The sequence below is a fragment of the Saccostrea cucullata genome, unplaced genomic scaffold (assembly GCF_032062105.1).
Source record: "Saccostrea cucullata isolate Sc308-1 unplaced genomic scaffold, CSIRO_AGI_Scuc_v1 ctg2127, whole genome shotgun sequence".
In the NCBI taxonomy this organism is placed as follows: Eukaryota; Metazoa; Mollusca; class Bivalvia; order Ostreida; family Ostreidae; genus Saccostrea; species Saccostrea cuccullata.
This window is the reverse complement of record NW_026936620.1, coordinates 17,745-43,402: the sequence shown is the minus strand read 5'-3', so window position 1 is coordinate 43,402 and position 25,658 is coordinate 17,745. Positions and strand designations below refer to the sequence as shown.

General features: G+C 33.7%; 2 protein-coding genes and 2 long non-coding RNA genes across 4 annotated transcripts; 2 read left to right on the top strand and 2 right to left on the bottom strand.

The window, feature by feature from the left end:
* Positions 1-7,476: 7,476 nt before the first annotated feature.
* LOC134245932 (mediator of RNA polymerase II transcription subunit 29-like) lies at positions 7,477-11,384 on the bottom strand. The gene is made up of 4 exons (XM_062728166.1): positions 11,219-11,384; positions 9,110-9,171; positions 8,324-8,408; positions 7,477-7,810 (listed from the first exon to the last, which is right to left on the bottom strand). The coding sequence occupies exons 1-4, from the start codon at positions 11,375-11,377 to the stop codon at positions 7,595-7,597; spliced, it is 522 nt and encodes a 173-aa protein (XP_062584150.1). The 5' UTR covers positions 11,378-11,384; the 3' UTR covers positions 7,477-7,594.
* Positions 11,385-13,802: 2,418 nt separating this feature from the next.
* On the top strand, positions 13,803-24,467 carry LOC134245931 (RNA polymerase II-associated factor 1 homolog). Its single transcript, XM_062728165.1, has 13 exons — positions 13,803-13,923; positions 14,130-14,222; positions 14,880-15,001; positions 15,383-15,449; positions 15,572-15,673; positions 15,896-16,001; positions 16,165-16,233; positions 16,404-16,507; positions 22,629-22,745; positions 22,873-22,998; positions 23,150-23,252; positions 23,530-23,611; positions 23,843-24,467. The coding sequence occupies exons 1-13, from the start codon at positions 13,856-13,858 to the stop codon at positions 24,118-24,120; spliced, it is 1,437 nt and encodes a 478-aa protein (XP_062584149.1). The 5' UTR covers positions 13,803-13,855; the 3' UTR covers positions 24,121-24,467.
* Positions 16,721-20,197, top strand: LOC134245937 (uncharacterized). The gene is made up of 5 exons (XR_009987552.1): positions 16,721-16,954; positions 17,072-17,192; positions 18,231-18,355; positions 19,410-19,515; positions 19,934-20,197. It is a non-coding gene; the product is annotated as an uncharacterized LOC134245937 (long non-coding RNA).
* LOC134245938 (uncharacterized) lies at positions 19,908-20,553 on the bottom strand. The gene is made up of 2 exons (XR_009987553.1): positions 20,304-20,553; positions 19,908-20,178 (listed from the first exon to the last, which is right to left on the bottom strand). It is a non-coding gene; the product is annotated as an uncharacterized LOC134245938 (long non-coding RNA).
* Positions 24,468-25,658: the final 1,191 nt, after the last annotated feature.

Below are 25,658 nucleotides of genomic sequence, written 5' to 3'. Positions count from 1 at the left end.
CTCAAATCAATTCTTTAATCTATTGGGTTTGTCTATAGCATAGACAAAACCAGGGAAATTAGCGACTGGTATACCACATATAAGCACTAACTATTGCAGACTGTGACTTGAGTGCATCAAAAATGCACACACATCACTAATAATCAGACAGGAAGATAAACTTACCATCTTCCAGTCATGTACTGCTGGCAAGTATACTTCAATCTTGGTGTTTTCTTGGCTTCTATCACTGCCAAGATTGAGTACAAGTCACAGTCTGAAGCTTTATGAGTGAGTGGCTCAAATCAGTTCTTTAATCCACTGGGTTTGTCTATAGCTTAGACAAAACCAGGGACATTAGCAACTGGTATACCACATACAAGCACTACCTAATGCAGACTGTGACTTGAGTGCATCAACAATGCACATGCCTCTCTTGGGGGACATGCTCATCATAGTCACCTGAAATTACAAGACATTGAGACAATTAAATAAACTTACCTTCTTCCTTATGGGTACTGCTGGTACGTCTACTTCAATCGGTGTTGTTTCTTGGCTTTTATCACAGCCAAGATTCAGTACAAGTCACAGTCTGAAGTTTTATGAGTGAGTGGCTCAAATCAGCTAGTTCTTTAATCCACTAGGTTTGCCTATAGCATAGACAAAACCAGGGACATTAGCAACTGGTATACCACATATAAGCACTACGTGATGCAGACTGTGACTTGAGTGCATCAAAAATGCACACACATCACTAATAATCAGACAAGAAAATAAACTTACCTTCTCCATATGGGTATTGCTGGGAAGTATACTTCAATCTTGGTATTTTCTTGGCTTCTATCACAGCCAAGATTGAGTACAAGTCACAGTCTGAAGTTTTATGAGTGAGTGGCTCAAATCAGTTCTTTAATCCACTGGGTTTGCCTATAGCTTAGACAAAACCAGGGACATTAGCAACTGGTATACCACATACAAGCACTACCTATTGCAGACTGTGACTTGAGTGCATCAAAATGCACACACATCACTAATAATCAGACAATAAAATAAACTTACCTTCTCCATATGGGTACTGCTGGCACGTCTACTTCAATCGGTGTTGATTCTTGGCTTCTATCACATCCAAGATTGAATACAAGTCACAGTCTGAACTTTTATGAGTGAGTGGCTCAAATCAGTTCTTTAATCCATTGGGTTTGTCTATAGCATAGACAAAACAAGGGACATTAGCGACTGGTATACCACAACCACTACCTATTGCAGACTGTGACTTGAGTGCATCAATAATGCACATGCCTCATTTGGGGGGACATGCTCATCATAGTCAACTGAGAATACAAGACATTAAGACAATTAAATAAACTTACCTTCTTTCTTATCGGTACTACTGGTACGTCTACTTCTATCAGTGTTGTTTCTTGGCTTCTATCACAGCCAAGATTGAGTACAAGTCACAGTCTGAAGTTTTATGAGTGAGTGGCTCAAATCAGTTCTTTAATCCACTGGGTTTGTCTATAGCATAGACAAAACCAGGGACATTAGCAACTGGTATACCACATACAAGCACTACCTATTGCAGACTGTGACTTGAGTACATCAACAATGCACAAACATCACTAAAAATAAGACAATAAAATAAACTTACCTTCTCCATATTGGTATTGCTGGCAAGTATACTTCAATCTTGGTATTTTCTTGGCTTCTATCACAGCCAAGATTGAGTACAAGTCACAGTCTGAAGTTTTATGAGTGGGTGGCTCAAATCAGTTCTTTAATCTATTGGGTTTGTCTATAGCATAGACAAAACCAGGGAAATTAGCGACTGGTATACCACATATAATCACTAACTATTGCAGACTGTCACTTGAGTGCATAAAAAATGCACACACATCACTAATAATCAGACAGTAAGATAAACTTACCATCTTCCAGTCATGTACCGCTGGCAAGTATACTTCAATCTTGGTATTTTCTTGGCTTCTATCACAGCCAAGATTGAGTACAAGTCACAGTCTGAAGTTTTATGAGTGAGTGGCTCAAATCAGTTCTTTAATCCATTGGGTTTGTCTATAGCATAGACAAAACCAGGGACATTAGCGACTGGCATACCACATACAAGCACTACCTATTGCAGACTGTGACTTGAGTGCATCAAAAATGCACACACATCACTAATTATCAGACAAGAAAATAAACTTACCTTCTCCATGTGGGTACTGCTGGCAGGAATACTTCAATCTTGGTATTTTCTTGGCTTCTATCATAGCCAATATTGTGTACACGTCACAGTCTGAAGTTTTATGAGTGAGTGGCTCAAATCAGTTCTTTAATCCACTGGGTTTGTCTATAGCATGAACAAAACCAGGGACATTAGCAACTGGTATACCACATACAAGCACTACCTATTGCAGACTGTGACTTGAGTGCATCAACAATGCACACACATCACTAATAATCAGACAATAAAATAAAGGTACCTTCTCCATATGGGTACTGCTGGCATGTCTACTTCAATCGGTGTTGTTTCTTGGCTTCTATCACAGCCAAGATTCAGTACAAGTCACAGTCTGAAGTTTTATGAGTGAGTGGCTCAAATCAGTTCTTTAATCCACTGGGTTTGTCTACAGCATAGACAAAACCAGGGACATTAGCAACTGGTATACTACATTCAAGCACTACCTATTGCAGACTTTGACTTGAGTGCATCAACAATGCACACACGTTACTAATAATCACACAATAAACAAAGTTTACCTGGCATCTTCCAGTCATGTACTGCTAAAATGAATACGTCAATCTTGGTATTTTCTTGGCTTCTATCACAGCCAAGATTGAGTACAAGTCACAGTCTGAACTTTTATGAGTGAGTGGCTCAAATCAGTTCTTTAATCCACTGGGTTTGTCTATAGCTTAGACAAAACCAGGGACATTAGCAACTGGTATACCACATACAAGCACTACCTATTGCAGACTGTGACTTGAGTGCATCAAAAATGCACACACATCACTAATAATCAGACAATAAAATAAATTTACCATCTTCCAGTCATGTACTGCTGGCAAGTATACTTCAATCTTGGTATTTTCTTGGCTTCTATCATAGCCAAGATTGAGTACAAGTCACAGTCTGAAGTTTTATGAGTGAGTGGCTCAAATCAGTTCTTTAATCCACTGAGTTTGTCTATAGCTTAGACAAAATCAGGGACATTAGCGACTGGTATACCACATACAAGCACTACTTATTGCAGACTGTGACTTGAGTGCATCAAAAATGCACACACATCACTAATAATCAGACAAGAAAATAAACTTACCTTCTCCATATGGGTATTGCTGGGAAGTATACTTCAATCTTGGTATTTTCTTGGCTTCTATCACAGCCAAGATTGAGTACAAGTCACAGTCTGCACTTTTATGAGTGAGTGGCTCAAATCAGTTCTTTAATCCACTGAGTTTGTCTATAGCATAAACAAAACCAGGGACATTAGCGACTGGTATACCACATACAATCACTACCTATTGCAGACTGTGGCTTGAGTGCATCAACAAAGCAGCACATGTCTCACTTGGGGGGACATGCTCATCATAGTCAACTGAAAATACAAGACATTAAGACAGTTAAATAAACTTACCTTCTTCCGTATGGGTACTGCTGGCATGTCTACTTCAATCGGTGTTGTTTCTTGGCTTCTATCACAGCCAAGATTCAGTACAAGTCACAGTCTGAACTTTTATGTGTGAGTGGCTCAAATCAGTTAGTTCTTTAATCCACTGGGTTTGTCTATAGCATAGACAAAACCAGGGACATTAGCAACTGGTATACCACATATAAGCACTACCTATTGCAGACTGTGACTTGAGTGCATCAACAATGCACACACATCACTAATAATCAGACAACAAAATAAACTTACCTTCTACATATGGGTACTGCTGGCATGTCTACTTCAATCGGTGTTGTTTCTTGGCTTCTATCACAGCCAAGATTGAGTACAAGTCACAGTCTGAAGTTTTATGAGTGAGTGGCTCAAATCAGTTCTTTAATCCATTGGGTTTGTCTATAGCATAGACAAAAACCAGGGAGATTAGCGACTGGTATACCACATATAAGCACTACCTATTGCAGACTGTGACTTGAGTGCATCAAAAATACACATACATCACTAATAATAAGACAATAAAATAAACTTACCTTCTCCATATTGGTATTGCTGGCAAGTATACTTCAATCTTGGTATTTTCTTGGCTTCTATCACAGCCAAGATTGAGTACAAGTCACAGTCTGAAGTTTTATGAGTGAGTGGCTCAAATCAGTTCTTTAATCCACTGAGTTTGTCTATAGCATAAACAAAACCAGGGACATTAGCGACTGGTATACCACATACAATCACATCCTATTGTAGACTGTGGCTTGGGTGCATCAACAATGCACATGCCTCTCTTGGGGGGACATGCTCATCATAGTCACCTGAAAATACAAGACATTAAGACAATTAAATAAACTTACCTTCTTCCTTATGGGTACTGCTGGCATGTCTACTTCAATCGGTGTTGTTTCTTGGCTTCTATCACAGCCAAGATTCAGTACAAGTCACAGTCTGAAGTTTTATGAGTGAGTGGCTCAAATTCTTTAATCCACTGGGTTTGTCTATAGCATAGACAAAACCATGGACATTGGTAACTGGTATACCACATACAAGCACTACCTATTGCAGAATGTGACTTGAATGCATCAACAATTTGTTACAATGCACACACCTCGCTTCGTGGTCCATGGAGTATCTGAACATTTTGAAATGTTCGTTCTAGCAGTTTACCCAAAAAATTTCCTTGTTTCTCATATGAAAAAATAATAAAAAATTCAAATTCAGATAATGGTATCATGTATGTGTGTTAAAAACGAAAAACAGATCAAATGATTATGCTAGAGAATAACGTGGTATGGTTTTTTTTCGCTTGAAGTGAGGAAGTTCAGGCATTTGTGTTTATTTCATGACAATGCATAAAATTATTAATGATATTTTGATTCTTTCCATTTTTATTTTGTGTAAAAATTAAATATAAAATACAAACAATGACATCGAACGCATAAAGATCCCAAACCTGTTGTTCTCTTTTACATTTATGTTTTGTAACATCTCCTTCTTTCCATGCATCCAAATCCTTCGAGGCCTACAACTCGATGGAAGTCATGGTAACAGCATCCGGGTTATTTCCACGAATAACGTTCGGAGCGGATACTGTGTAAAAATCCGGAATCTTAAGATATATTTTAAATTCGTGTCTCAAACATCAAATAATGTCTCAAACGTCAAATATCAAATAATGATAATCAATTACTAGTAAAGTTATACAAGCAACTGATAAATATTCAATATCTTTGCCTTGAAAAATGCACGCAGGTTCAAATGATAAGAGTTGCGGAAACTGAAAGTTCAACATTTTGTTCAATGAATGTTCCCATTTCTTTACATATAGTTTTGTCGAACCTGATACGTGGTAAATCTGCATGTTGATTTACTTATCTTCCCTTATTGTGCGTGAAAATATTTTATGCCCGATTAGCATAGCTCAACTGCTCATGTATCATGCATCTCTCTCTATGGGTGTTGTTGATAACCAATAAATAATAACAAGTTAAGGGTTTGTATTGTGATTTCGGAAAATAAAATACATTTATAAATGAAGTTTGCCCCAACACTGAACAAGTGTGTATGAACCAAACCTGTCTGGGTGCTTTCTTCCTTGTGTATTTTGCTTTTTCTATCTCTGCTCCTCTACACCGTCCGCACACTTTCGCGCTCCGTAACTCTTTGTTGACAATAGGTTCTACTTCCTTGGTAACCGATTCTCATTCGGAACAAACTCTGTCATTTTCGTATACAAGTGACCCCATATTTCTGAGTATTTCCGAATGCCTCCTTCATATACGAGTTATGTCCCTTTGTTTGATTTTGTTATTGATAGGCCTAAAGTACGCAAGTTGGACTCTTGCAAAGAATTTCCTTCTGTGAAAAAGATCTTCGAAAAATATCGTTGTATGAGCATTCAAACAGTAATTTGATCATGAGGAGCATAACCTACTGAAATTGTTGAAAAGCAAAAAAAGGTAATAATACTAAATAAATCTAAAAGAAATAAAAAAAAAAGATTTTTAGGTTTGCCGGTAATTTATAATTTCAGTAGAATTATATTAGCTTGGTTTTCTTTTAAAATGATTTGAGGAGGCCCAACTGAAAATTAGCTTTGTTGTAAAGCATAACGCTGATGAGCAACATTAACCCACTCACCCCCCCTCTATTTCAACCCTCCGTTTCAGATATCTCTCTTCAACAATGTTTTATAAATGAAGTGTTAATAGTTTCCAATGTAAGATTCATGCAAAGCATCAAATTGATTGCATATAAAATTATTTCAAAGGATTTTTCCGAGATAGAATCCAAATAAGCATAGAATTCTTCAACTAGAAAAAAATTAAAGCATTAGTATTTCAAAACTTTATATAGAGCTAATTATAAAAGAAAGAATTTTCTCCACAACATAAACAGGCCCAGAGACTACATTGAAAATATGCATAAGCTATGATACGTTGATAATAAGATCTCTGGTACCTGATGACAAAAAAAAAATGTTAAAGTATTTAATGTGCTTATTTAACACACTGGAGTCTAGATATTTGCCTCGAGATGACCCCCCCCCCCCCCCCCCCATATATTTCATACTTTATGTGCCAGGAAAACTGGCACATTAAATATCAAAAAAGATAGAAAAGTGAAATTATCATGTTTGTTCTTAGGTTACCGTTAGGGGCCTAATTGTTTTAGTAAAATATCCAAATATAAAACTGATATGTTATACTGTGTATATGTTTTAAAATATATTGTTTTAGTTAGTATCAAATTCATACAATCATTCTGCAATGTCATAAGCTTGGTTTTTGTAAGGTTTAAAAAAATCGACCACTATGGCTAGGGTCTCAGATGAGTTCGCTTTTGATAAAAAAAAAAAAAAGTCGAGCAAATATCATACATCATTCTCAAATTACGTGAAAAAAACACTTCTAACACGGTTCTAATGTATTCTTTCCAATTATTTGGATTAAGATCAAATATATCAGTTTAGTATTAAAAAGCTTAAGTGCATATGTGACCCTTCCCCTAAAAGAAAGGGGAGGGGGGCTATGATTTGAACAAAATTGAATCTAGTCTACCTTAGGATGCTAACCTATTTAATAACTGGGACTTTTTCTCCTACAAGTTTGAACTTTCATTGTGGCCCCACTCTACCCCTGGGAGTCATGATTTAAACAAATTTGAATCTATGCAATATGAGGATGCTTCCATACACATATTACCAACCATGGCTTTACTGTTCTTTTAAAGATTTTTCTTATATACTAGTACATGTATTCCTATGTAAATTGATTGTCCATTGTTGCACCATCCTACACCTGTGGATCATGATTTGAGCTGAACTAAAAACAAGGAACACTCATATTGTTTATGTTCATTAGTATAATTCACAAAGAATAAACTTCAAAGTCTCTCTCTTCTATCTCTCCACTCTCTCTCCTCTCTTTGTTATCTCTCCCCCCCCCCTCTCTCTCTCTCTCTCATGTCTTTGAACTTATTTTCTGAGCATATTGTAATAACAAGTCATGGAGTTCTTTAGCACTGTGGATCTGCTGTCTCACTATGGCCTGATATTGGGGGTATTGCATTATCCTCTGTGTAGTTGGTAGCTCCCCTTTCTCATTGGGGATGTTAACACAGGCAGGGATAAATTTTACTGTGTCTGCATTCAATTGACTACCCTCCAGTGCAAGTCTCTGTATAAATAGAAAACAAAATTCTTCATCTTCAATAACCCATGTCTATTTACCTGATGCCAGTACATTGTATATGCCATATGCTTAATATCTTTAATATATTGTCTGTTTTTATTTATATATATCTAAATAATGAAAATAAAAATGAAATGTTTTTCTTTCTTTGTTAGAAGAAAAGTTAACATTGTAGTTATTGCAGTCAAAAAAAATCTGCAACAGCTGCAACATTAATTCCCTAAAACTTGAGAAATATTTTATTGTTTAAATTTACAAGATTTGAACCAGGTTTTAACCTTTTAAATTGAAATTTAAAACCTATCTGCAACAGATGTTCTTGATGAAAACAACTTATTTTCCTCTTCCCCTTCAGTAATTTTAGATATTTTTTATGGTCAACATCAAAGTATATTAATCACCTTAAATTCTACAATTGAATTTAAATATAGAAAAAAAACTTTCGTTGTCAAATCCTTTTGAAGAAAAAAAATCTAGTGATTCAGAATTTAAACATACCAAACTAATTTCAACTTGATCACACATTGAGTAGAATTCTTCCAAAGATTTTTCAAATTTCTGGAGTTGGCTCTCAACACTTGACCTGAAATAACAAGATTATTTTAATGTTTAAAATCAAAAATAATAAGTAATTAACAATTCAATGAATATGACTCTAAAGAGTTTAAACTTAATAGCATTTTAGCAAAGATTAAAAAAAAAAAGTTTTTGGATATTAGTTGATCAAAGTAATGGTCATTAATGTTTCAGTAAAAATTATTTTCCCAATTACAACAAAAAAAAATGAATAAAATAATAAAATACAATTTTCATTCAAGGGCTGTAAATATCTTCTGTAAGACTAGAATCAATGAAATTTAAAAAAAATATTTTATCCCAACTACTGGTACTTTGCAGGCCAAAAAAAAAGGACATAATTTTACAATACTTCAGCATTCTAATGTTCACGGCAAGATACATTAATGATTTATTGTGGTGCCACATAGGTATACAAGGTACATGGGGATGTTAACTTAGGCTCTTATATGTAGGAGTAAAGTTTATGATATATATTAAGGCTTTTATTTATCATTTAATAAAATTGTAACAACATTAGGCTTACCTCGTTTATTATAGCATTACTGCATATTTATAACAATATTCATTTATATTTAATATTCATGTTTATAACAACAATATTTTATGTTTATAAAAACATTATTTCATGTCTGTAACAAAATTTATTGACAAACTTTTATATAATTGACCTGAAGTTCTGTGATAATAAAACCAACAATAACTTACGTGCTATCCTCAAGCTGTTGTGAATTGTGATGCAAACAGGTGCCGGCAATTTTCATCAAATTCTGAAAATAGTATTAAGAAAACATTCATCATAGAATGTTCATAAAACATGCATACATTGATAAAAGATTTGATATTAAATCATAATCTTATCACAAGATTTAAGATCATAATTTCATTACAACATAACTTTATTCATACACATATTAGGCCATTATTAACACACAGAATTGCCTATGAATTTTTCATTTGCCCGACAATGACAAGGAGGAGGGAGGGGGAAAACTGAGCAAGACTGAAAGGGGATGATTATTCCTCCAAGGCATCTGATCCAAACTCTGATATTTTTGGAGGCCTGTGATTGCTCTTCTTCCAGTGAGTTTGTCTGTCCATCTGTAAACTGTTCACATTTTCAACTTCTCCAAAACTACTAGGCCAAATTCCGCCAAACTTGCCACAAAGCATTTTTGGGGGGGGGGGGATTGAAGTTTGTTCAAATGAAGGGTCACACCCTCTTTCAAGGGGAGATAATTATGAAATAGTTTTAAAATGGTGTCATGTTTTAAAAATCTTCTCAAGAACTACTGAGGCAAAAAAAAAACTAATGTACAAGCATCCTTTGGTAATGAATATTCAAGTTTGTTCAAATCATGATCCCTGGGATGGGGCCACAATGGATGATCAAAGTTTTACATAGGAATATATAGGATAAACCTTTACAAAGCTTCTACTCAAGAACAACAAAGCTGTGATTGGTCATATTTATATGGAAGCATCCTCAGGTAGTGTAGATTCCACTTTTACAAATCATGACCCCTGTGGATGGTGTGGGGCCACAATGGACGATCAAAGTTTTACATTGGAGTATATCAGAAAAATCTAGGAAAATCTTCACAAGAAAGTCATGAAAGGTCATATTCATATGGAAGCATCTACAGGTAGTGTATATTTCTATATGGATGATCAAAGTTTTAAATTAGAATATATAGGAAAAAAACCTTTTAAAATCTCAAGAACAACAAAGCCATGACTGGTCATATTTATGATTAAACATTCTCAGATAGTGTAGATTCAAATTTGTTCATATCATATGACCCCATGGGAGTAGGGTGACCCAAAAATACAGTTCAAACTTATAAGTAGCATTTCTGGTGGCCGCTAGGGGAAGCTAAAGAACGATAAATTGAAATTCTGAATTGTCGATATTGCTCTTGAATAGACAAACAAAACATCAAGTCGTGAGTTCTACTTGAAATACTTCCCTGGTGTATGACATATTGTTCGAACAAGGTAAATATAATTTTTGTAGGTTCATAGAAAGCTATTCTTACTCAGTTTTTATCGTTTACAAAAAAATCATTCTAAACGCATTGTTATGAATTTGTCCAAGAGAAAAAAAAATATTTTCAAAGGTATTTCTGCCTAACCTAAGCTAACCCATCAATTAAAAAGTGCAAAATATGTTTAGATATTTTTATGCAAAATTACAGTTTGAACAGAGGCAGCACTTTTTGGTGACCATTTTTTTAGTATATTGAATTGGTGATGTTTAGACGTTTTATCTGCTTATGAATTAATTACTAATTAAGTGAATATGTTGAATTTAAATACATCCCATTTTTTTCATGTTTTGTGTTATGCTACACTAAAACAAAGAAACGGGTTATAGATGGGAGTTATCCTTCCTAACTCCAAATTTATCTTTCCCTTTGGACACACATCGCTGTCTCATGTAGGCTCTACCTGTCACTTGATTTCATAAAATCTAGAAGGTGTTTAAGCAGATTTGATTTAGAATATACCTTTGTATGAAGATTGAATAATGAAAAATGACATTTGACCTTATAATGTTGTATTTTTATTTTTAGGAAGAATTGCTATTATAAGGAAAGTCAAAGAAGTATGTATTAGGTATCTTTAGTTTGTGTAGATTTAAGTTAATTTACATCATACCCCCCTTTTTTAGGGATAGGTACTAGGAGCCAATTATGAATTTAAGCTTTTCAACGATGGATTGATTTTTTTTATTCCTAGCCACAGTTCTCAGGTGAGTGATGTGGCATATGGGCCTCTTGTTCTTGTTACTTTATGATTTATTTTGTTACTTACTACCAAAGATTCTTTCAATCTGGGTAAGAGTAACTTGAATCTGTAGATAGGGTCACATTCTGCCTGGTTGGCAGGTTGTTGTGCTGCTGCGCTCTGCGGATGCTGAACATTTGCCTGAGCTCCTCCAGTTTGTCGCAGGTGCTCGACTGAGGACGCCATCTTGAATATTAGAGGGTAACACGAATCACCGGAATGCCCCGTAATCACCGAAATGCCCTCACAAATCACCGAAATGCCCAACAAAATCACCGAAATGCCCATACATATGTTTTTACATGATGTTTTTCATAAAAATTAATTCTTATTTTTTTCATTTTTGCATAACTGACCGTAAAATTAATTTTTTTTTCAGGTTTTGTGCTCGAAGCGTATCGTACTTCAAAGGGCGATAACTCGTATTTGATGATAAAATCTTCTAGATAGGAAGTAAGAACTACGTAGTCTAAAAAAAATAATAATGATATTACTCAGAAAAATGATGACAACTGATTGTGACCCGTCACCGTTATTTCATGACCTTTAATTAATAATTTAATGTTAAAATATGGTTAGTATAGGTTCCTAGTCTTAATTTTTATAGCCAAGTCCACCTGCTATTATTATAGTTACTTATATCATACGTACAATGTTTTTTTTTAATCAGTTGAAGTCTTGGGGAAATTTGCTTAATTTTTTTTATTAAATGTTTGTGTCCTTCCTTGTCTTTTATTTTTCTTCCTTTTAATTGGCTTTTTGTGAACCAGGTTGGACCATTTATACGCCTGCCGCCGCCTGTCTGGGGAAATAGGTCTGGCGGTAAAATCTAAATACCTGTCATTATTTAAGGAGTAAATTTATCTTTTATTAAATATATCTACTTTTAAGGACTATACAGTTAATGTTTTACCAAACAAAATGAGAGAGAGAGAGATAGAGAGAGAGAAGGAACCGGTAGACCAACTCCTGTAATAATTTACGATCGATATGAAAGATTTTCAAAAGACAAATGCAATCACAAAAGGAAAAAAAATAATTAAACTTTGTTCTTCGTTAAGCCATGAAAATGTTCTCATTAATTGTTTTAAATGATTATTTATTCTAATTTGTTACTTGCAATTGATTATAGATTACATTGTCAGTCAGGTCAATTACGGAACGTTTCTCTTGTCTGTTGGCAAATATTTCGGAAGTAGCAAGTGCTTGACAAATCATGTAATGTGTGTATTCAACCTATTCAACAACTTAAAAAAAATTAAGGTAAATTGTCAACTTTTACTCTTTCATTTTTAATTGAATCAGATGTAGTAAGCTGTTCACTAGCAAAAGATACCCTTTCCTGTGTTTGTATAGCGCACGTGCGTAACTTCGGTCACTGATTGTCATGTACCTGATTATGTAATATGACATAAGAATACTACACACCTGTCACTAGATCAATTATTTAATCACTGTGTATACACAGTAAACATATTATTTCAGATGTCCAATTGTTTCAAACCAATTGAACATTTAACACAATAAAATCAAATTAATTTTGTCTTTATTCTTTTTATCATAGTAAAATATGAAACTTTCAAAACAGTTTGTTGTCCTTTATATACAAAAATGAAATAAATTTATAATTTTTATTGATTTTATTAAATTTCTTTAAATATTGCAGTTCTTTTCTGTGCTGAAATGAAAAAGTGTATAATGAATTATTTTCCTCAGAAATAGTGTGAACATAATTTAATGTCATTAATTAACGAACTGGATCGAGCAAAACTTTAATTCATACATACAATATTTATAATACACGTCTATCAACCATTCTCTTCGATCCTTGTGAATTATACAATGTACCAGGGACATACATAAATCCCTGATTATACCCAGCATATAATCTTATAGTTAAGTGAATAAAGAATAAATTTTGATTAAAGTCATACATGGCATATATTGTTGTTTATATACTAAACGTAAAATCTTTCTATTTTGATTATACATGTAACTTAATATATACATTGTTCATATAAGATTTTCCAGTAAAATTACACATGAGTCCTCCTTTTTTAGAAATCAAGAAAATACGTCAATGATATTACAAACAAAAATTTTATATGAAAGAATAACTTATTGTTAGAAATATATATAAATGAAAAATGGGAAAAATTAAAAATAAAACTATTCTGGCACGTGTCTTTAATCAGTGAGAGTTATCTTTCTTTGGTACATGCACATATCTTCAAATAAAAATACTTACGCTAAAATTATGAAATTTTAATTTGGTATCTAGGCTTTAGAACAGTTAATTTCATCAATATTTAATATTTTTTTGTTTATTTTTAACAATATAAGGGGCTTTTCGGTGATTTCTCGGGGCATTTCGGTGATTACAGGGCATTCCGGTGATTCGTAGTACCGAATATTAGATACCGAACCCGAGATATAACCCAACCGAAATGTGCTTAAAAAATTAAAATGATAATTACAACAAATGTTTTGTTTATAATAAGACAAAGAAATTTATATTTGATATTTTGTGAGATCATAAATAAATTATAATGTTTTTATTTTACGCTGAATTATTCCATTCATATTCAGGATAGTTTGGGTTATTAGCTTAACCATTAATGAAAATGTGAAAGGAAAACGGAAAGTCTTCAAAGAGCTCACAAAATGCCTCCAACAGTACAAACAGGTCCTAGAGAGGACAGAGACAGAAAAAGACCTGGTCAAGAGAGAAGGTAATGTTTGAGACTAAGCATTAAAAACTGAAATTTTACTTTGTTTCACGACTTAATGAATTTGCTTTCTTTTTTCTGCCATTTATCACCCTAAACAATGGGAATAAACCCTTATTTACAAAATAAATACCAACAAATCAAAAAGATTTGTAGGATTTGTATATCCCTTGGTTTTATATTTTGAAATGAGTACTTTGTGCTTGCAGATCAGAGTTGGTATGCAGAGTAAAATATAACAACACACTGCCTGACATACCATTTGACCCTAAATTCATTACATACCCATTCGAAACAAACAGGTAATGTAGAGCTGTTATATGCATTGGAATATTGCAAGTCTCAAGAATTCTGTTCACTTTTGCAGGTGTTAGTAATTTACTAGTCTAAATTGTAACATACACAGTGATGCCACATTATCCCTGAGTACCCTGAAAATTTGACACCCCACATTTCTCTTCAAATTATTTTTTGATTTGTCTGTTTGAAATACCTAGTAATAAACGTAAACATTGGTTTAATATTTAACTACTAGAGACAAAAAGTGCCGTTATTGAGCTTATATAACCTTGCCACTAAAAAGACCACGTCAAATCAATGTACAATACATCCAAATAGACAACTTTCACTTTCACAAAAGTCATTTCTGTGGTGATCGATTCTTCAATCATATTTGCAATATTTTGCATTGGTACAATTACCAACTTGCTCAATCAGACCAGTGTGTCAATAGATTGACTTGTCCAATCAAAAAATGAACTGGACACAGACAGCAGAGGGACAGATGTTAATGTTGAACCTTGAAGTTTGCATGCATAAACTAAACAGATACCAGTAATTATGATTATGTTAATTAAAGCAAAATAATCTGTCCTTAGCATATTAGAAGCCTGTATTAATGTATATTGATATATGATAACAAAAACATAAAATTTGAATATATTTTCCTTTACTCTTAGATTTGTGGAATACAAACCAACATCATTGGAGCGCAGCTATAAATATGACCTTTTAACTGAGCATGACCTTGGTGTCACGATTGACTTGATTAACCCGGACACTTACAGGATAGAACCAGGAGGTCTGCTATATTTATTGTGTTTAAATTTTCATTGCATATTATGTTCATGTAAGGAAGATAAACAAAAGCACTTTACTGACATGGGAAACATTTTTGGAAAGATCCATAATTGCATGGTTATGTAAGAAAATCCATGATTGAAATAAATTATTGCTATTACAATTTACAATTTACATATTAATTAATTTTTAAATGCAGACAAAGTGTACTAAAAAGACAGTTGTAGGATAAAATAGTCATCTTTTTCAGTCTTGTATATGTACTTAAAATTAAAAAATATATATCAATCATGCTTCCTGATATGAAAATAGTTTGATAAAAATAAAAGCCTTGGGTTGTGTGGGTTTAAAGCTGTACATGGTAAATAAATTGTAATTTCAGTGTATTTGGACCCAGAAGATGAAAGACTATTGGAAGAAGACCTCAACACACCCACTGATTCCAAGAGGTTTGAGTGATTTAAGTTTCTCCTAGACTATCCTCAGTATACATAGAATGGGTAGATCAATATTGGTAATTATTAAAGGGGTAAATCTGATTCTAATTAGCATATTGTTTGTCTTTTTGCAGATCTCGACATCACAATACAAATGTATCCTGGTTACGAAAAACTGAATATATCTCCACAGAATACAACAGATTTACACAAAAATCTGATAACTCAGAAAGAAAGTAAGTAATTTACTTATCAAATTCATTTGAATACATGCTTTTGTGCACACCAATGAAGTAAGTGCATGTTTGAAATCTGTTACCATGGTTACTGGAAAAATTATTGGACATAGTATTTTAGAAATATATCCATATTTGCAGCAGAAATCTATTTGGAGTTTTAACGGAGATCATAAATTGTTTATTGTAGTAAATTATTGAAAAATAAAATCTGTTTTGTAGAGTTGGATTTAAGATAAAACAGATTATGAAAGATGAAGACATTTACAAAGATAGAGCGAGTCAGATACAGGCCATTGACAAAACATTTGAACAAGCTAAGGAAGAGGTGAGGATGCTGTTTTCACTAAGACAATAGATACAAAATATTAATTTTGACATACAGTAATGCCAGTAAATGTATTTGAAAATAAGCTCATGCATTGAGATACATGCTTATAAAGATTTTAACTTTTAAAAAAGGAACCAAGTTTTATTTTCTCTATTTATAGATTACTAAACACTACAGTAAGCCTGGTGTGACCCCAGTCGAAGTGTTGCCTGTGTTCCCAGACTTTGATGTAAGTTAATTATAAAAGGAGTATGTTATAATACATGTATTTTTCCTGTTGACCAACCACATATTCAATTAACATATGAAGAGTTTCCAATAGTTAACAAATGGTGAAGTATCACTGCAAAATAAATTGCTGGGAATAGAATCAGACATATGTTCTACTTTACATTGTAGCTATGGAAACACCCATTTGCCCAGGTCATATTCGATTCCGACCCAGCACCTAAAGGTCGACCTCAACCTGCCCAGATGGAAGAAATGTCACAGGCCATGATCAGGTTTGTATGACTAATGTAAAATCATTTCTTGGGGAAGTTGGTTGTGATTTTTGAAATAAATTAAAATAAAAAGCTGTTTTTATATGAAGCTCACATATGCTGAAAGCTCAAGCAAGCTTTCCTGATCAAATTTTGTTCAGCATCCTCAGTCTGTTTACATCCCTTTAAAAACTGTTCATATTTTTGACTTCTCAAGAACACTGGATTAATAGGGTCTGTAAGTCTCGTCACGTGACTCGCGAGATTCTACGATAATTTTCACTTCCGGGTACCTGACACGAGGAACTGTGTATTGAGTTAAGCATGTTTCTGGTTTATACAAAGCTTTTGAGGAAAAGTTAAGTAGTTATACAAAGCAGAAGGGTTCTCCGACTTACGATGGATGAGTTGCGTGTCATAAAAGCTTGGGTGCGAGTGTCCACCAGGAAAAATTCGATCGAAGTACAGGTAAACAATCAGAGAATGTCAACTGTTTCTTGTTTATTTTGAGAGAAAATGAAGTGTTTTACTTTATACCCGAATGAAATAGATTCATAATCATCTTTCGCCTAAATTTGTTAACAGATTTTTCTCGAATTCGAGGACGATAATGTTATTATCAGCTAATTATAGAGGAGAAGTTTTGTCAGTGTCCGATGGGTACAAACGTCATATTGTGGAGCCTGCATGCATCACTTTTGCATCGGTAAATATATTTTTTTTAAATAAAGTTTTACCTGTTGTGTGTCACTGGATCACCTATTTTAGATCTATTTCCCAAAGATAAGATGTTCATATAATTATATTTTGCTATTTGAAGTATTTCGCTGCATTCAACATTTAACAAAATTCAAATCACTTCAATACAATAAACATACATGTGTAGAAGTTCGGGCTTTATGGACCGTGGATATCAGCCTGGATAGCTCAGTGGTTAGACACCTGACTAGTAATACACAGATCCAGCACAATACCCCGATAAAGGTATATAGCTTGATAAAGCTATATAGCTTTATCAAGGTATTTAAAATACCTCGATCAAGGTATTTTATGTAATGAAAATTCAAAAAAATTCTTTAAAAATTAATTACTGAAAGTTGAGTTCTGAGTTGTTGTCAGTAAATTCACCCATGCATGTAAAGTGCTCAAACATAAACAAATCAGTATAAAAACGTGTCATGTGAGGAGACATTATTTTATGCTTTCTTTTTGATACCAGAGTGTTTTTCATGCATGAGTGGACACACTGACAAAAACTCAGAACTCGACTTTCAGTATTTAATTTTGAAAGAATTTTTTTGAATTTTCATTCCATAAAATACCTTGATCAAGGTATTTTAAATACCTTAATAAAGCTATATAGCTTTATCAAGCTATATACCTTTATCGGGGTATTGTGGGGACCTGATACAGGGGTCCCGGGTTCGATTCCCATTCCAGCCAAAAGTTTTCTTCGTGCATTTCTCCTTTCCTACTACATTTGGTGCTGTGCCATGCCCTGGAACTGACAGGTGAAAGACCTGCCAGGGATGAGCCTGGGTTGGGGTCTAAAGACCTTTAAGGAGGGATGAATGTGGCGGTCAGCCGGGTTCGATCGCCGGTGGCCAGATAGCTCAGTTGGTAGAGCACCTGACCGGAGTTTCAGGGGGCCTGGGTTCAAATCCCGGTCTGGTCCTCTGCATTTTCTCCTCTTTATTTATTCATCGATCTCATGCAATTATATACATTAAAACTTATTTTGTAGCAGAAGTACAAGAGAACCAGGCAGTAACAAAGATGAAAGATGCTGTTGCTGAAAGATCCAGTCAAGCACATAAGACTAAACTGACTTGAATGATCAGCCTCCTTAAAAATGCAAATCAAATACAGGTATGAAATTGATCAGATGCAACAGAATAAGTTCTAGGACATATATATAGAATTTATTTTCATAAGACATAGTATATCAAAATATTACAAAAAGGTTATGGATGTCCAGTAATGCATTACCCTCGCCCCACCCCAGGGTATTCTTTTAGACATTTACCCATGATTCATCTATACTGTCATCTCACTTCACTGTTAATCGATTGATTGTTGTTTAACTTCCCTCTCAAGAATTTTTCACTTGTATGGAGACGCACCCACTTGATGGTGGAGGGATGTAAATTTTGTCCTATACTCGGAGCCATAGATTGTCAATTTAAGCAGTGAGGGATATTCTTCATGCCAGTACCTGTGACAAAGTTTAAATGGTCTCATATGTTCCACAGTGTGCAACGTAATCACCTCAGTATTAAAATGGGATGAAACCCTTGTATACAGTTTAAATGAATAATAATATATATACATGTATTGAATTTTTTTTTTATAAAATGACTAATAAACTTGTCAACATTGGCCATCATTAAATATGTGTTTGTATCCAGACTATCCAGATTAGTTGGTAGGGTTTTTTTTTTTTTGCCTTACAGTATTGAAAAACATTGATAACTGTCATATTAAAAATCACAGACTCAGAAATCTGTTGAAGTTTTCAAAAAAAATTGAAGTGCTGAAAAAATGATTACTAATGGTAGGGCAGATTTTAATGGGTAAGGCTGAGTACTTCAAACAAATCATTTTGTTGTTGTTGGCCTTATTAGGGGCACTCTAGATATGAAAATAGTTCAAAATACAGTGTGTAAAACAAATATTTTTAAATCAAATTTTTTGTATGAAAAGGCCTTAGACATTTTTTGGTATAAAAAGGACAATTTTAGTCTGTTTTTCTTGTAAAAATATTGATAAAATTTAATGAAGAAGGTTAAGATTTGTAGTAAATATCCAGTAAATGGATATTTACCAGATTTATAACTCATTACACCTAAATTATCAGTAATGCATACTGGAACAACTGTGCAATAATTCGAATGACATTTTACAGAAGTTTGCTAAATTACAGGTTTTTGTCAGCTTATCTGGAAATCTTAGGACATCACTGATTTGATCAAGAACTCATCCAGCGTGAAGACCAGCTATGTGCCTCACTTGTCATGACATTATTAAAGGTAAGTAACCCTATCAGCAAAGAATTGACAAGCAAAACCTTCAAAAGATTTTCATTTAAGATACTTATTTAATTGGTAGTTTTAATACCGTATAAGCATAATTTTTAGCGAGGCATTATCAGCTAGGTTTCTGAGATTGCTAAAATTGAATATCACTGAAAATTAAATGTGTTTAAGGTGTAATAATTATGTTGATGAAAATTATATACAAATATTATAAAGTTAGTAATCTTTTAAAAATCGCTACAATTACTTCTCGCTAAAAAGAAAATACCAAATTTTAAGGACAAATTACGAAATTTGCATCATGATCTCGCTAAAATTTCCACTTGTACAATATTTTAATTTCTGTAAAATGTTTTGTTACATTTTATAAAAACAAAAAATATATATTTAAATCAAAATCATTTTATTTCAGCACTTTGTGACAGTGGGAAGATGGGATTTAAAACATGACATGGCTCTATATTACTGCATCAAAGACCAATCCAGGTTTACGTATAAAGTGAAGGAAAACAGTCAAGCATCATTTGGAGCCACATGTACATATGTAACCGCCTAGGCGCCTTTACAATATGTCCTCTTATTTAAGAAATCACAGTGACCAGTTGTACCTATGATGTTGGACGAGATCCTGATAAAAACTGTTGCACTCATCACTACCTGCAAAGAAATGAAAATTTTAAATGACTTGTATCAACACTTTTGTAGTACTACTACATCTGGCTTGTATTTTCAGATCTTGTTAGCCTTTATTTTCCTTCAAACAAAATTTTATAAGTATTAACCTGCAAGTGTAAAATGTTTGAAACAATTTGCTTCTCTCAGAAGAAAATTCTCTGCCATTTAGCAGTGTCATGAGCAGTTGATTGAGGTCACAATTCCACCGGCAAAACGTACATTGGGTATTTGTAGCTGAATGGTGCCAAATAAAACACTTTTCACAAGAACCTGGCAAATGTATTAAAGTGGAAGTGAGCATCTACACAAAAAATGAATACTTTCTCAAATATTAACAGTGATATATTATGCCTGTGTACATCCTAAATATATAACTAATTACACAAGTAACTAGCAAATATACAATGTCAATTTCCTTAATTTTTTTCTCAAGTTCATGTATAGTGTATCAAAATAAACATGCAATATTTGTCTTGTTACACTGAAGTATTTTTAAGAAAATGTCATTCGTTGAAACAAGTGTGCAAACACTCTGCACAGTTAGCTATTTTTATGGAGAAGTTACATGTACCTATCAACATGCATTTTGAATCATGGGGATGTAATATTAGGCACACCGAAGGATAAAAGTAATTGTTATTAAACAAATGTTTTTACCAATCAAATTTGATATTTAAAAAGAAAGTATGTGCCAAACTTAACTAGTATTATGGTTCATTCAACTTAATTTATTTATCATTGTATGTGAGCTTTCGTGAATTTGATAAATAAATGAACTAGTAGGTTTGATAATGAAGAAAGAAAAAAGAGCAGCCCAAAATTTACCCAATACAAAAGAAAATAAATTCCATCATTAACTACTTGGAAGTTGTCACACTCTTCATGAGTATAACAATTATGATATACTATACATAATGTAAACATATTACATTTAGCCATATATTTTATTTAGTGGAAAACATAGTCCGCCTATCCAAGTACATCACTAAATCTCTTGTATATGAATTTAATAACTAGCACATTCAGATATCTAATAGTATGATAACTTGTTGAAAATTGAATTTCCACCAAATATTGTACACACCAAATGTAATACATGTACATTTACAGTATGTATGCCTCATGAACAGAACAGATCTATACCGGTATATGGATGACACATTCAGTTGAAGAGTTGTCCCTTTTTCCATATCTGCTGGATCCCTATAAAATATGATGACAAATGTAGATAAAATATTCTATCGTTGAAGGATGAATGTCCTATGGACCCAGTCATTGCCTTTTTGGAGACAATGTTAGATCGATCTATCTGACAAATGCCTTCATTAAAAATATTCCTATTTCTAATTCCTATTTTAAGAAAGAAAAAAAAGTCTGTCTCATAATTGTAAGAGTATTCGGGAAGGGAGTCATAAGGCTATACGAGTTATATTGAAATTGAATATATACATCATAATAGTGTATACATCCCTGTTTACATGAAAGAAGTAATATTTGACATTTTTATTTCTGGATAGACTAGAGCAAGTACATAACAAGTAAATCTATTTATTTCTACTGTAATTCAAGTATAATACATAGGCTTTAGCCACCCTTTTTATTGCAAATATATACATAATATAGCATTGAAAATTGGTGTTTACCTTTATTTTGTTGGTTAAGCCCCCCCCCCCCCTTCTATGTACCCGTCCCGTGTGCTAAATAAATGAAATAAATTTAAGGAACCAATCTTTAGGGAACCTTTTTGTTTGGAAACACATTATTTCAGCTTTAAAACTATTTAAATTTTCCTTTATGCTTTAAAATGTTCGCCAACCCCACTGCTAATCGTGACCCATTCGGAATGGCTTGTATGTACGTCGTTTAATAAAACAATAAAACAGTTAAACGCTGTTTACCTGTATCAATCAATCCATTATATCCTCTTCTTTTCAATAATCGGGAAACAAACGACATGAGGCTCTGCTAGTCCACCGCGAGGCTTAAAACTAAATGCCAACTGGTAATCCATTGTTTCCAAGAACGCTCAAGTACCCGGAAGTTAGAAAACGAAAGTGAAAGTTAACGAGACTTACAGACCTGCAAATTTGCCACAAAGTATTCTAAGTAAAGAGGATTGAAATTTCTCCAAATGAATGCCAATTCCTTTTTTAATGAGAATAAGTAAGAATTAATGAAAAGTCAATGATGTCTTCTCAAAAATCTTCTCAAGAACCACTGGGTCTAGAAAAGATGAAACTTATGTGAAATTTTTTATTTAAACAATGTTTCAATTTTCAATTTACATTAAGTTATATCAGATAAACAAATTGTTGGGAAAATGACAACATGCATGCAGTAGCTGAGCATAACATTGATTTTTTACTTATTGAAAACTTTTTTGTTGAGTTTGATTTAGCAGTACATATTGCATTTCTTTATTTCTCTTTCAGAGGTGCGGTAGATGAAAACAATGAGCAGTTTGTAGCCTACTTCTTGCCAACAGAGGAGACTCTAAACAAGAGGAAGAGAGACGCAGAGGAGGGCATTGATTACAATGCTGACGATGAGTAAGGCTCCAAGATTATAGATTAATTTTGGTCACACTTTTTTGCGCTGATTGATAACTTTGAATAAATGAGGTCAGATTCTAAGGATAAAGTGCATCTTAGGTTTACTAACTATTATTATTTTTAGGTACGACTACACATTGGCCAGGGAGTACAACTGGAATGTTAAAAACAAACTTTCCAGAGGATATGAGGAAACATATTTCTTTGTCTTCAGGGAGGATGGAATGTATTACAATGAGCTGGAAACCAGGTAAATTGTAACTCATACATGTGATAACTAGGTTGTTAATGAGAGTTTTGTCCTTCTTTATGGAGTTTTCATGTAAGTTGCCCTTATGTAAGGAAGCACAAAGGAGATAAAGCTGACTTGTAGGTTTTGATGCGACTTTCATTAAATTCAGGGTCCGCTTAAGTAAGAGAAGAAAGGTGGGAGGTGCCCAGATGGCAAAGTCACGTTTAATTGTTAAACACAGAGAACTGAATGAAAGGGAAATAGCAGCACAGGTAAATCAGCATTCTGTAGCCTTCGTTTACAATTACGTTGTACATTACATTATAGTGCCAAATGCATCAATGTTTTTAATTGAGTTCTTAATGTGTTTTTATTTTTGATTATTCTTTATGTTTAAATGAAATGTAATACTCTTTCTTGATTTTATGGTAGAATTTTAAGAGTTATTAAGGAAGACTTAAGTTTTATAATGCATATTATAGCAATTTGTATAAATATACAATAAAATTGTTTTTAATCCCAATTAATGTATATTATGTTGACTGATAGAATGCTCGACTGACGATGTTAGAGCCTCAACAAGAAGAGGAGGAAGAAGAAGAGGTACAGGAGGAGCAGCTGGCAGGATCAGGTTAGTTACCCAGTTAATTAATCATTTGTTCATTAGTTAATTATATGACAGTAGATCAGTTGTCTGGCTTTAATGCATAAGAATTGGGAATATTTGATGAAAAATAGTCAAGTATTCCATAACTAAACTATAAAATAGTCATAACCTGTTTATACAGTGACTATAAAAAATATAATTGTTTATAATAGCTTTCCAAAAAACAGTAATTGATAACTTCTGATTTAATTTTAGATGAAGAATTCCACAGTGGGAGTGAGGCAGGAAGTGTCAAATCCAGTGGAAGTCGTCGCAGCAGGTCAAGGTCAAGGTCACGCAGTGGCAGCCGCAGTCCGTCACGCAGCAGGAGTGGCAGCCGGAGCAGCAGTCGATCGTCGCGCAGTCGCAGCAGGAGTGGCAGCAGAAGTCCCTCCCCAGCGCGGAGTGAGAGTGACCGGGGCAGCGAGAGTGACCGGGCTAAGAAGGAGGAAGAGGAAATCTTCGGATCTGCCAGCAGTTCTGATGAAAATTAAGACGGTTCAAAAGCAAAAATGTCAAAGGGGGTAAAATTTCAGGGGCGCAGTAGCCATTCAAATATTGTTAATACAGAAAAATAACTTTTTTTTGTTATTTTTTCTTTAAGGTTAGAGATGCTTTTTCCCAAATTTTTTTTTGAGACTCCTTGAAAGTTCATGCACAATATGGTAAGTGAATGTTGTCATACTCTGGAGAAAAAGCTGTAAAGAAAATTTGTATTTTTAGGACTTTTCAGAATAGTAGATAATTTTGCTGTACATTTTAAATTCATTATCATGTGCATTGTATCATGCATCTCCATGTATTGTGCATCTCATGGCTGTAAATAAATGATATACGTACATTTTGCTTGTTACTTAATTTGACAATTGATGTCTTTGAGGTATGAAGAGGCCCATGAGGGTTAAGTCCTTGGGGGTTAAATTTAGGGTTTTTTACTTAATTTTAGCTCACCTCAACCAAGTTGGGGGAGTTTATGTAACTTGGTGTGGGCATCCCAGGTTAAGGATTTCGGTTCAGTAACCTTTTTAAGTACTTACATTGATCAGACATGCATATATGCTTCTAGTCAAGGTTTATGATATTGCAATTTCACCAAAGGAATGACAAGGTTAACATTTTTGAAGCAGGTTAACAGGTTAAAGCTTTTGGTGAAGGTCTCATTTCCAAGTCCTATGTTGACAAAACTTGCATGGGTGATGCATCTAAGGATGCATACTACCAGGCTTGCTTCGGATGCTGGATCTGACCTACATTTTCCAGGTGAGTAAACAGGGTAATGTTTTTGGTGCATATTTCATTTCCAAGTAACTATGAACCCTATGAAGGCCATGTTGAGCAAACTTGCATAGGTGACATATCTAAGGATGCACACTAATTGACTTGCTTTAAATGCTGAACCTGGCATACATTTTCCAGATAATGGACCAGATTAAAGTTTTGGGTGCAGGTCCATTACCAATAAACTATAAGGCCCATCTTAACCAAACTTGCTGGATTTGCATAATACATTTTCTTGACGGGTTACTAGTTAGAAGTTTTTAAGTAAGTCTATTTCCCAGGTAATTGCAATCCCTATCAGATCAAAATTGCATAAATTTTACATTTTGTGATGTAAACTTTTAAATTACTGGTATTAGTTTAATGTGTAACTTTGCCTTACATAGATAAAGACAAACATTCCTTGAGGTGAGCTCTGTAATCTCTGATTACCTATGTTTATAAAAACTTTTAATGTGTCCATAAATTTTGAAAAGTTGGAGCTTGGGCTTTCATATTTAAATGCTTATTTTTGTGACAAGTCCTTTCCTTGTGTGTCATCAATTTTGACCTTGGAATCTGGCCCACTTTTTATTAAAAAACTTCACTTTGAGCAATAACTGCTGAAAAATTACTTTTATGGCTTTTATTCTATACATCACTAAATTTTTGCGACACCCTAATTTTGCGAGATAGTCATTAACTCTTAATTAGCGAGACATAATTTTCAGAATTGTTATTATTCCTCAATATAATCGTGAGGAATACTTTTATA

Excerpts from the sequence above, each read along its gene's own strand:
- LOC134245932 (XM_062728166.1), bottom strand. The coding sequence starts at position 11,377 with ATGGCGTCCTCAGTCGAGCACCTGCGACAAACTGGAGGAGCTCAGGCA. Across the intron at positions 8,409-9,109 it reads CAACAGCTTGAGGATAGCAC|GTCAAGTGTTGAGAGCCAAC; the intron begins GTAAGTTATTGT and ends TTGTTATTTCAG. Across the intron at positions 7,811-8,323 it reads ATCAAGTTGAAATTAGTTTG|AGACTTGCACTGGAGGGTAG; the intron begins GTATGTTTAAAT and ends CTATTTATACAG.
- LOC134245931 (XM_062728165.1), top strand. The coding sequence starts at position 13,856 with ATGCCTCCAACAGTACAAACAGGTCCTAGAGAGGACAGAGACAGAAAA. Across the intron at positions 15,002-15,382 it reads TTACAGGATAGAACCAGGAG|TGTATTTGGACCCAGAAGAT; the intron begins GTCTGCTATATT and ends TTGTAATTTCAG. Across the intron at positions 23,253-23,529 it reads AAAGGGAAATAGCAGCACAG|AATGCTCGACTGACGATGTT; the intron begins GTAAATCAGCAT and ends GTTGACTGATAG.